The sequence below is a fragment of the Oreochromis aureus genome, linkage group 22, assembly GCF_013358895.1.
Source record: "Oreochromis aureus strain Israel breed Guangdong linkage group 22, ZZ_aureus, whole genome shotgun sequence".
NCBI lineage: Eukaryota > Metazoa > Chordata > Actinopteri > Cichliformes > Cichlidae > Oreochromis > Oreochromis aureus.
In genome coordinates, this window is record NC_052962.1 from 18,810,640 (window position 1) to 18,823,745 (window position 13,106).

At 41.7% G+C, this 13,106-nt stretch overlaps 1 protein-coding gene across 5 annotated transcripts in view; it reads right to left on the minus strand.

Moving 5' to 3' along the window:
* runx1t1 (RUNX1 partner transcriptional co-repressor 1) overlaps window positions 1-13,106 on the minus strand; it is a 57,021-nt gene that overhangs the window by 19,130 nt on the left and 24,785 nt on the right. For 4 of the 5 annotated variants that reach the window (XM_039605969.1, XM_031729460.2, XM_039605968.1 and 1 more), the window contains exons 2-3: window positions 3,481-3,618; window positions 1,687-1,928 (exon numbers count right to left, since the gene is read on the minus strand). In XM_039605969.1, coding sequence (XP_039461903.1) covers window positions 1,687-1,928; window positions 3,481-3,618 — 380 coding nt within the window. Of the gene's footprint in view, window positions 1-1,686; window positions 1,929-3,480; window positions 3,619-9,246; window positions 9,345-13,106 lie in introns of those variants that run through there. The other variant, XM_039605971.1, reaches the window with a different exon arrangement.

A 13,106-nucleotide genomic window follows, 5' to 3' on the forward strand; every position in this document is an offset into this window, starting at 1 on the left:
AGTGAAACCTCCCGAGTCTCCCTCTCTCCCTCTCCCCAGCACACAACCAGCTAATTAACGGTGTCACTCTTCTCGGCAAGGCAGGGGGAGGGACAGAGAGACAGTGAGCGAGAGAGGAAGACTGGGGGGAGGATATGGCGGGGAGGTATGCAAACCAAAAGGACACAGGAGAGGCATGTGCGTATGCAGACGGTGAGAAAAATAAACATAGTGAAGCCAAAAGGAGGTTATGCTCTATGTGGCTAATTAAAAAAATTCCTCCCTCCATCTCCTCCGCCTCCTCCTCTTTTCTGCACAACATTCAATCATTATTTCTGTATTCCCCTGCTCATTAAGCTCAAAATTTCTCAGATCACACAGACGTGTGGTAAATCTTCAGCTTTGCACATTGTATTTTACACCAAATCCTTTCCCTGATATATCCTTAGCATAACCGTGTCAGCTAAACTGGGAAACACATCTGTCTTATCAAATGTACTCGATGTATATTTTGTAGAAATGCCAATATTTACATTCATGGTACCAATGTGAATTTCTAGTGCAGAACATGCTGTATTTAAAACCTTCATACCTTCAATTGTGTTCATATTTTTCAATCTTTTCCTACATTTTACTCATAATTGACGAACTTTGACAAATTCTGATTTACATGTTGAATATCAAACGCTGTTTTATTCCCTCTATTTGCTGGATCTTAATTAGGGTTAGAAGTGTGATTAGCAGTAATGCTTTAATTTGAGCATCCTCTTAAAGCCACAGTCATCACTTGATTGCAATTACATCTATTCATTAGCTACATAAATAACAGTTTTAATATGCAACTGGGTGAGTTATGTTAGGTTGTCAGACACCTGCACACCCTTAGTGACAACATTAGTTTGATGCTAGAATGGGAAGTCTAATCCATATCGCTGTCGTTTCCATGTTGTTACATTTCAGTTGAAATCACAGCAGTGTAGTTAAATTCATTGTAGATCAGCTGCATAAAGATGGATGCTGCCAGCCTCATGCCACTGCTGTATTTTCCCTGTTTGCCAGGCATTGTGGGATCCTCAAGAATGAGTTTCACGTTACCGATCGATGTCAGAAACTCTACAAAGGTTTTGCACCAACCCTTGTCTGCTGGAGATATTTTTTTTAAGGCCTGCCACTTTTTCTTTTGTCCTTTTACTTGTCCAAAATCTTCCAGGATATGCTAATATGCCTCTCAGAGTCATCTTATTGGTGAAAACATACTATTTAAACCTGTAAACTGTGTTATCATTGGCCTTTTTCATAGATTTAAGATTTTCTTGAAAGGATGCTAGTAACAAAGTGCCTAAAGATATAATTTAAAATGTGTTCTTCACTAAGTTGTTTATGTGTAGACACAATGCTGGTTAATTCCTTGAGATAGGTGTCTTTTTTTTGATTGAATGATTTACAGGTCAGTGTTACTGAGTGAAAAAGTAACATGTTTTTTGTTCCCTCCCGCCCTAAAAAATGAAAGAGCTTCAGAAAGCCTGGAGACTGCCCAAGACCACCGAAATTACAAGAAAGTCTGACTTCTTGGAATCAAAATATAAGGAAATAAAGATTCACACAGTACTGTATTTACACATATTAACACATTTTTTTTAACAGCACCAAGCAGTTACTTCCTCTCTAAGAGCACTGTTCCAGCTCACAGACACCATAGGTTCTTACCACTAATCCCAGCACCAATGTGCGGACTCTTTCGCCAATTTCAGGTGAGATGTCGTTCCCAAACTGCTGTAGAGTAGTGAGGAAGCGCTTGAGCTTGCTGAGCTGTCGGGCACCACAGGCTGGTGGCAGCTGTTGGTTGGCCAGAGACGATGAGGAGGATGAGCTAGGACCATTGCTGTAACCATTTGGAGGAGATGGAGCGCCGTTGAGCGCCGTTGGGGAGTGGCTACTGCCATTGGTTACTGTGTGAGATAAGAACATAGAGAATAATGTCAGCAGCAGACAGGAAAGCACGGCATTTGCTAATTGCATTTTCGTGACGTCATTTCTTATTATTTTTGTAAATTTTATTTCTGATAAAATCACATTACTGTTAAAGTAACACAGGATTTCCTCCTGCTACGTACAAATCATGGAGGAAACAACAGCTTTGTGGAGACCAATGATTTCAAACGATGCGCATTCCCCTAAAATCATCCGCAAGCGTCCGCATTTGTTTCCAATTAGTGCACCTCCTTTGAACCTTCACGGCATCCTCCCATAAAAACATATTTCTGTATTTGGAGACACGTTGCCTCTCTCTACCTCCGTCTCCCTTTTCTGTTCTTCCTGACGCTCTAAACATGCCGGTGACAGTGAGACCCCCCCCTGTGCTCCACAGCGCGGAAGCTATATGTGTCTGTGTGTGTGTTGGGGGAGTTGCTGTACAAAGAGATACAAGGCAGCATAAAGCTCTCTCTCTAATGAGATTAGGTTGTGACTAGCGATCCACTCACTCCCCCTCTGGCCGCCGTCCAAACCCACCACTGTAAAGAGAGGAGAGAGACGAGATGCTCAAACTGCATCTGGTAACAATTACGTCGGATGGAAATCAAAGCATACTGCTTTGTTAAAACCTTTGGCATGTGTAATGAGAGAGTTGGGCCTTTCCTCCCTCATTGCACGGAAGCCCCAATGTTAATTGTGGTGTGTGAGCGTTTGCAGCAGAGAGAGAGCGAAACAGACAGACAGATGCAAAGGGAGAGAGAGAAAGTAAATAACATAAATGAAAAAAAAGGGGGTATGTGATTAAAAATGAACAAAATAATTCAGCCGTTGCAAAGTACCAGCAGTACCAATGCAGACTCAAGTGCTCTGAGCACACAGGGCCTCTGATTCTTTGATTCTAGTGCTCTTCATGCAAGTGGTTAAGTATGCTCTTCTGAGTGAATACTAGGGTGTAATTTGCTCGTCACAAGCTATGTGCGCGTCATGGCATTGCTCCAACAGTTTGTAAGCATGGGTGTTAATGAACTTGTTGGGAAAGATTTGAAAAGGTTCAATGCAACTTGATAAGAGGGTCTCACGAGTCCCACACGTCCACCTTAATAACTCGCATGCTGGAACTGCGATGTCCTGTATGAGCTTCTGCAAATCTACTGTTAACAACCATTTTTAGAGTGCAATTTTTATATGATTGTTATACCCCCAACCATACACCCAGCCGTGACATGACTGAGCTGTGACATTAGTGTAAAATATTAACTGTGTTAAGATTATTTGTTTTTTTTTTTTTTCTTTGTGATCTTTGAGCAATGCTGGGAACATTTATAGGAAGGTAATTTTCTGACTTCCTTCCTACTCATCAGCAGGCTGTTGCTGTGTGGCCATTAATAGCAAAAGTAGTCACATTATTTCTCTCACTGTAACACTGGACCATATTTGCAGCATGGTCATGGTTTGCAATAAAAGTAGGTTTTCTTATATCGCTGGACGTCTCCACCAGCAATAAACACGTCCTCTTTGCTTACTCACATGTGGTTGGTGTGTAGGAGCTGTTACGGGGTGCTCCTTGTGTACTGGGTGGGGGTGGCATGGTAGGGGGGGTCAACCTGGACTGTGTCTTGACGTCCGCAGGTGAGTCGGGCATGATGGAGCGCTTCCCAGTGCGATCTGAGCAAAGACAAAGAAGACAGAAAATATTAAAGCAAAATACCTTTAAGTAGAAAAGAGCAGCATTTATGATGTCTCTCACCCTGTGCCAGGTGGGATACACTCAGCTTTTCTACTCTAATGACAGTGCGGATACAAGCGGCAAAAGTGGCTTCCTCAGTAGGGTATCTGGGTTCTCTCTCAAAGATAGGATGACGAGTTCAGTCGTTTGGGAGAGGCTCAGAGTAGAGCTGCTACTCTGACACATTGAAGAGAGTCACTTGACGTGGTTTGAGCATGTAACTAGGATGCCTCCTGAGCACCTCCTAAATTTGCTTTTCCTGGTGTGTGCTATCGAACAGTCCCTGGGGCAGATCAAGGACACACTGGAGAGATTAAATCTCTCGGCTGGCTTGGGAACGACTTGGTGTCTAACCACTTCAATCCATGAAGAGCTGGTGAAGATGGCAGGAGGGATGGAGATCTGTGCGCCTCTGCTTTGGCTGCTTGGATGGATGGATCATAAAAGGTATTTATTTAAGAGCCAAAAAAGCCACCAACTTTTTCTGGGCCCAAGCTCATTTAAGACAGATACATTTGTGAAGGCGCCATTAATGCTGAACAGGTTTTTGGAGCAATTTATGCTGCCGTCCAGATGATGTGATTATTACAACAGCATAGGTTTGCCTTCTTGCAGTTCAGACGTGTCACCAGATAAAAAGATTTGGCGCAATATGTAAACATACAACAAATAAGCTCTCAAAGTTATAAGCAGATGAAATCGTACACCAAGCGAGAAATGGGAAAATATTTTGATTTCCAAACTATGGCAGTTCCTGAGCGCTTATCGTGTTGTCAAAAGAAGAGGTGATGCAACACAGTGGTAAACAGGACCCTATCATTTTTTTTAACATGCGTCTGACATCAAATATAAAATGAGCATTTATTTTTCCAAATCTTCACAGTTACAACATATGCTCTTGATAAGCTGTTGCTATTCACAATAAGAAAAAAAGGGGCTGAATTATTCTCGTTGATTAATGGAAATCGTGCAAATGTATGCCTACAAAAACGACACAAATGCACGTACAGTACAAAGGGCAGCAGTATTTATTTTGATGACAAAATGTTTGTGAGGAGGCCCAGAGAGACTAGATGTGGAAAGAGATGGCTCCCCTCATCTTACGCATTTGGCACACGGTGTCTGACTTTGAAATGAGAAATGAGAGTGAGCAAGCAGAGACTCACAGACACACAGACAGACACCTGAGAAAGAAGCATAAATCTGCAGTGAGTCCGGGTCTCATTCCACCACCATCTGTGCCATCCTGCAGCCCACACCCCTTCCCCGTCCCAGCTAATGACTGCAGTGCTCATTACACTCAAACTAATACACATACTCACTCTCACACTGCCTTAATGCTTGAATCTCTGGATAGTATATTCACATCTGTTTGAGACAGCATCACAGCAGACAACCAGATAGCCTATAAACTAATTAGACATTAAATAAAACAGTCAAACAAAACCGTTTTTTTTAAGCAAAACATTTTCTCGGACACGACCGTTTTCACTTAATTAATTTGCTTTGTGCTCACCAGTTAAATGACCATATAAAATGTGCAAGACGAGATATACAACTTCTCTCTGCAACAGCAGTAACAAGCCTATCACAAAGTCAACAGACCCTTATCAAATGTACCTGTGGCACAGTGTGAAAAGGAGGAAGGAGGAGCTGCAAGAGAAAGTAAAGTACTATCTATGACATCGGGAACTTTGCTGTAACCACAGTGTGAATGGATCTGATTTGACTCCAAAATGCACAACAGTGTGGTAAAGGTGCAAAGTGCATGTTTCAGGCACAGGGTGTTTCCCATCATTCATTTTTACCAGGACCCCAAAATGTGTTTGTGAGGATGTTTTTAATGCGTATGTTGCTACATCATCTTATATTTTCACTTCTGTTCCTCTGGATTTTTCAAAGCATTTGTGCATTCAACTGAGTAAAGCATATACTACATACACCGCAGAACACAAATAGTAAATGGTGGCCTTGATGCTTTCTGATTGCTTGGATCCACAGTGCCGTAGTGTTACGTTTAGGTAAAAAGAAGGAGAAATACTGACGCGAGAGAGACAGAGGAGCCTAAGCCTGTTAGCCAGGCCCGAATCTCAAAAGCACTGCAGCCAAAGTGCACTGTGACGAAGTATGTGTGAAGTATTTTAGTCACGCCAGCTTGACTTTAGACGACAGGCGAGTGAGAGATGGAGATGTCACCAAAATTCTAAAAAGTACTCCAAATCTCTGCCTGCGATTGAACGTTTAGGGCTTCTTTATTTATTCAACATGTTTGGAAAGTAAGCTGAAGGAATTTCAGGTAGCTCGATAAAAGAATCAATGCTGTAACAAGACATACAACATGTCGGCACGAATCATCATGACCAGCAGCCTGTTCGAAAACAACGGTTAGCTTCTCCAGGCTTTCACATACAAAGAAACAAAGGTTTATTTTAATTTAATTAAGCTGTAGCTGCTAGGGGAATTGTGTGTCATCACACAGAAATTATTTTAATTTCAATTAAATTTATTTTAATTGCTGAAGAAAAAAATGGGGATATTCAAAACTGTAAAGGATTTCCCAGTAATCCCTAAGATTCGGATTCTTACACTCAGATATTGTCAAAAAAAGAGGAAAGGAGGGATAAAGACAGCACGTCTTCTCATCAGACAACTACTGCCTGCTAACTGTCCTATCCCTGTCAACTGAAAAATAACTGGGAAGATTGAATAAATTTGTCTCACACCACACTGGCACATATTAGAGACCGTGTGACTCTTATGGATGCAGAAAGTCAACTAAAGGCCAGATGACCTTGAGCCTAAAATGCTTTTAGGGTCACATTCAGTTACACCATCAATGCAGAACACAGAGATGTAAGATTATTACTGACTTAGCTGTAACTTGGTGATGGAGGGCTGATTGGAATTTAGAGGAAAAGGTTGCACAATGCACAGCAGAGCACTATGAATGGATACAAAGTGCATATTAGTGGGAAAAATGTGATTAGCTAAGCAGAGAACAGAGGAAGGGAGGTTAAAGAAAAGTCAATATGAAAAGAAAAGTATAGCGAGCAGAGAGTCTATTGAACCCTTTCTACTTACTGTCCTTTACATTGACTCTCTTTCTACCTCTTTCCTTGCGCACCCACACAAACAACCTTTCTCTTCATTCTGCCCAGACTGTGAAAGCTTTACTGCTCCAATTTCACCATAATATAAAAAATCTGGACTATTTATTTTATAAACTCAAGACATAGCTAGTGGAAACATATAGTCTTACCTCTGGCTGCCAGTTATCATATCCTCTATAGTTTCCTAAAATATGATCTATGAAAATACAAGGTCATTAAAAAAGATGGCTCGGTGACAGGGCCCAAGGTAATTCATCATTTTCCAGTCAAACAAAAAGGCCCTGCATGTATATACTTAACAAGCATAAATTAAATAAAGCCACTATATCACACATGGTTGTGCTTATTCTATTTCAATGGCTCTTCTGAGCTCGTGCTTTCCAAAAGTCCGTATGGTGCTTTTTTTCCTATAATTGTGTGATAATTTCTGGCTCAGTTCACTTCATCTATAAGTTCTGTATAGAAGGGCTGCAAATCAGGAATCTTTGTGATTAGTTAGGAAAATGGATACGCAAAATGGCTCGCATCAGCACAACGCTATCTGAAATAGACTTTTAGTAAAGCCCTATTAAACAAAATCCATATTATAATATTATGATATAATGGCATGCACAGTTTTTCCACCAAATAGAACAACTAGAATTGGAGCATTTTTACAGCTCTAGCATCATGACTTAAAAAAAGATACAATTTTCACATTACAAGCCTAAAAAATGTCCATTTGATACACAATATGTAATACATAACTTCAAATCCACGTGGACTCCTGCATGGAACTGTGGGCCCTGCGGTGGTATGAAAAGATGAGTTTGGTTACAGGCTTGTAATTGGAGAATAACACCTGGGTCAGTGTCATGATTGGATGGTAGTCGTCAGCTGGAGATGAGGGAAACAAACCCTGAAAGCATTCAAAACTCATCTGCTGTCCCTCAGGTAAAGAAGATGAAGGATGAAGAATGAATTAGTGTGAAACCTTTGCACACACACACACACATGCGTACACACACGTGTGTATCCAGGCAATAATAGTTTCTTGCACACACAAACCCCCACACAAACTTACAGGTATGTGACTTACAAACAGCATCGTCTGTTTCTGGTTTGATTGAGAGCCCTGCACAGTACATAACCAGAATAAAATCAATGGCTTCATACTAACCAACAAAGGCTGCATCCAGCTATTCACTCTACAATTGCTATGCCACTTGAATCAATGGCAATTCTCCCTACACAAGGTAATTTACCCAGTTTTGGGACAAAATACAGATACATCTTAAAACTCTAGCACGTTCCTGAAAACAAGTCAAAGCAAACCCTACACCTGTGTGCTATCCATTTTCATGAGCCAATATGTCACGTATACTTTTAAATTTAAAAAAATATATATCGGCGCTGAAGGACAATCAGACAGGCTCATTTTATTACATAGCTGAACGATAGGAAGTACTCCCTCCCTCATGCATAATTCAATCCAAAAAGCACCCTTAAACAACCTTGAAAAAGTTGGGCTTCTCAAGTGTAATACACCATGTTAGAAGTTAATGGACGAAAGCACATGCATTGTCCATTTATTAGGCCTGTTAGTGAACCGCCAGTTACATCATGTAGGGATAGCATCAGATCTGTGGCCAGACGACGGTACTCCAGGAGTGGACAGGTATTGATGTGCGGAGCTTTAATGGAAAGGGGGGTGATGAGTGCTTTGACTTTGGCTAACTCACTTTACGGCTTCTCAGAAGTGCTGTTGTCTAGGAATTAATGGATTGAAGAGGATGAGAACAGTTGTTGAAGAGGCACCAATTAGCTATGAAGGCACACAAGAGTCTCTCCAATGTGTGTTGTTTCACTAGCACACTTTATGCATGCCGAGGTGCTGAGCTTATCGATCACGCTAGATGACGGTGATTAATGTCTCGCACAACAGCCACTTCCTGCGCAGTTTTATCTAAAGCACCCTAAAGGAACTCTTAGCGCAAATATTTGTAATATAGGCGGCCTGAAAAAAAGAAAGTTAAAACCCGATGGGAATATGTGCACAAATGCATATTGCTACCATGCTATTATATTGAAAGTGTCGAAGGTAATTTCACTGATATCTGACTGAATTAGGATTTTGCATAAGAAGTAGCCTTATATTTGCACGGTCTGCTGTGTAGTGAGTCATCTTGGAGTTTAAGCCACCATTATTCTGCTTGTAGCTCTTTATAGCTGAGCACTGCTTACTTGGATTGTCGTTCATTGTCATAAAGGCACACAAAAATTTGAAAAAACAACAACTGCAGACTAAGACAACAGTGACTGAATATGCTGTGTTCTTCAAATCATGCCAAACATCCCCCCCGTTAAAATAACAAAGCAAAGCTGGATCTGCTCTGGTTTGTAACTTTAATCAATCCTAGAAATGAGGCAGAGCCCCGGACAACTACCTGCCACTCACAGGGATGTCTTCACACTTACATCACCCGTTTGCATCGTCCGTGATTACGTGATCCTCAGTGTTTGCAAAAATCGCTCCCTCTTTCTCGTTTTTTTTTCTTCCTTTCTTCGTCTTTCTCTCCCTCTCGCCCGTACCCTCTTACAGCCGAGCTCAAAGAAAGGAGATTTTATCCCCCCGCTGACTTGTGATACATGCCTTTTCTAAGGTTACACGCAAGTTACATCACTCGCTTAAAACAAGGTTGTTGCAATGAACGATATCTAGGAGGAACGTGGTCCCTGAGAAACGGTTCAATATGTTACAGGGAGGACTTTGCTAACCCATAACTCAAGGCAAAAAAAACAATGTGATATCAAAACCTCGCACATTTCATCATCGCACGCAAAACTGGGAGGTCATTTCGTATTCAAATCACCTTGTGAAATGAGAGCAACATTGCCTAACCTTGATATTTTAGATTACTCATCGAGGCTACAATGACTTCAAAGTCTATCATCAGGCGATAGAGTCAAACAATCTCCATTACACACTTCATAAGCTAGAATTGCCTCCGTGTGTGCGTGTGGTTCTGCGTATGTGTATGTGTGCGCGCCGAGAGTACCAGTGGAGACCCAGAAAATGATGTGATAACAGTGGCAGTAATATGCCACTCGAGACTACTTCACACAGGCAAATCCCATTCTTCAAAACGACAATGGATTTCAATCATGCTGGGTGAATTTTCGAGAGTTGGCGGCTGTGGCATAAACAATTTACCGTGCGCTGGCGCCTGCGTGAGCGCACAATTGTATTAGTCAGACATACTGTAAGATACCATCATTACATGGAAAAGTGCATGCACACTGGCCCACTTGTGCCTTGAACACACCGGCAACCATGCAATCTTGATGTGTAATACCCTCACCGGGCACACCGATGTGTAGGTGCTGAAGTGAAAACCATGAGGCGCTGAAGCCACAGGACGCCTGTGGCTTGAGCACTAGTCTCCACAACGTGCCCACGGCTGTGCACGATGGAGCCTCCAAGGTGGGTTATTCCAGCACATAGTGCACATTGATGTGTGAAGAGAGGGAGCATGGCGGATAGGTAATTGTGTAGTAATGAAAGAGATGAAACGATACTGAGTCGGTGTGATAGTGGTGTGCGGTGATTGCTCTGTGTGCTGGGTACAGATGTGGGGAGTGGGGACCAAAGAGAGGTAAAAATGGAGAGAACGAAAGGGCAGATGTGTTAAAGAACAGTGCTGGGCGACAGGTAGGATGATTGAGATTCAGACAGAGTACGAAGAGAAACAAGAGGAATCTTATCTGTATGCAAGTGGAATATCACGCACACACAGACACACACACACACATACATGCACGCACAGCCAGATGGAGCAGTATGCAGAGCATGTCCCATCAAACTCCACCCGCTTGTCAAGAAGATGTATGGATGCAACGCCCTACCACAAGCCCACAAAAACACAAATACGTACACAGACACACAGCTGCAGGGATGCATGTACACACTGATAGCAAAACAACACAATTCTCAGTCCTTCTCACACAGACACACACACGCACACACACATCTGATCTCCATTGTCTTATTTATTTCCCTCCACAGCAGATGCAGCGGATGCAAATGCAGAGGAAAGCAGTACCACCATCAGCGCATCAGTTTTGACTTTATTCTCGCCACCTTGTTCTCGCTCCTCACCTCCTTTTTTTCCCTCCTCCTTCTCTCTCCTTCGTTACCTTCGTGCTTTTCTCCTCCCACTTTTCTTCCTGTCTTCAGTGAATCCCTCTGCAAACACTCACTGGTGATCACGTATTGTTCCTGAAAGTTCACTGTTGGTTTTTGCTTAACGCTTAATATCAGCAACGTTGTCTTAAATTATGCATGTCCAGTGCACACAGTGTAGTTTCTGCATGTTAAAGTCAGCAAACTGTCAATAGAAATTATGTGTTTAATTGCTTTAAACGATTGCTTTACGTGTTCGTTTAACATTTATCACAAATGAAGAAAGTGATGTTGGTTTCCCTCGTGTTAAACATGCATCATTTATATTTCGGTGTAATCGGAGATGGGGTTAAGACATGGACTGATAGTCGAGTAATTTAACACAGTGAAGAAAAAAAACTGAACTAATAACTTCCAGTGTTGTCCTGACTGGCCAGCTGGTGAAGTAGTTTAAGAGTCCATCATCTTACTGTTGATGTATGTTACACCTGGGTGTTTGCTTCACTGAAATATGGCTCACTGGTGATTCTGGAAGTTTTTACTAGCGACCAACTAATACTTTGGGTTAAAGGTTGTGTTTACTTGCAATAGATTTGAATGATGAGAATAGGGGAACTGAAGTGAATCATATTTATCATTCCCACCCTTTGTGATTACATTAATTATCAGTTTCTTGTGTGCTTGTGCTGCCTGGAGGGGTTGGTTTGGTTATCATTTTATGGATACCGATGCCATATCGCTTAGATTATTGCTTGGTCCTGTATCATACTTATCAATTTCTGGTTAACTTTCTATGCGAAGGAAGTACATTGACAGCATTTGTACAGCTGTCTGAAAAAGAAAAACACTGTTTAAAGGAAAAGATCATCTTCTCAGGAAATTGAACAATATGGACCCGGTGCTCGATTCCCATCCGTAATCTTTCCCCGTTGATGAGTGTAACAGTGAAAATGTGGTACAATAAAGCACTAAAACTTTGCAAACAGACTGGCTCTGGATCAATGCTGACAGTCTTTTTCATCTCCCACCATATCTGTATTTTTCTCTCAGTGCAACATACGGAGATTTCTCAACTGCACACAGAGGTCTGAACACCATCTGTTCCACCACACAAACTTTAACACATATACGTGCATATATGCATACAAAAACACGTTGATCTTTCAGACCCACGCTCACCTTTGCACACATACACACACAGCGGTCAATAAAACATATGTGGTGTATAGCATCAGAAGCTCTTTTTTTTAAAAGAAAAGTCAGATTTATAGTAATGTCTGTTTTACCCATCTGTTGAAAAGAAAAAGTCTCACTTGCACAGAGAGGGGAAGCAAGTGTTAAGGAACAATAAAAATGATTCACAGTGCCCGTTATGCATCCTCTCAAATCGAAAGTACTCCTGCCACATCTTGTTGCCAGGCAAAGCTGAACTACGAGCTCTTTTAAAAGTAAAGATGAGCAATGGATGTGTGTGACAGAAGAATAGGGTCAGCGAGAGGTAAAAGTAAAGACAACACGAGCTGCAGAGTGACAAACAGCGACTTCGGGAGATTTACCGCCATTATGAACAGAGTTTACCATTATTAAAGTGCTGGTGGAACTAGAAATGTTAATTCCATCTGACATTTTTCCACAGCGGGGCCAAACGGGGCTCAACATATTTAGAATACTCCATCAAAGACATCGTTTATTTATATAAAGCTGGCTTGTCATTTTCATTAACAACATGATGTCTAAATAATGATATAAATGGTGCGTTTTGGGGGGGAAAAAATAGAATGATGTAAATCAGATGTAAGCCTCGGTGAGCCATGTTTGGTCACTTGATGGAAGCCAGCCTATTGGAAATTGCTTTCTGTATACAGTTTGGTTCATTTCTGATGCCATGCTGACACAGAGCAAAGTGAGCCCAAATGGGTCTGGGCGTTTTCCCAGGCAAGACTCTACGCCAGCAAAGGACTCACACAAAACTCTCAGCACACATCCTAATGCCGATGACACATGGCTTTATTTTCTAAAGCTTCCCACACAGCCAGTCTGTAACCTCTTTAGTCTACAGTGTAGAGCAGCGAAATTGCTTTTTGAACCTCGATATAGGTTGTGCGTTTTGACATGCATATATGTCAGCGCCACAATAACCGCTATGAACAGGCTG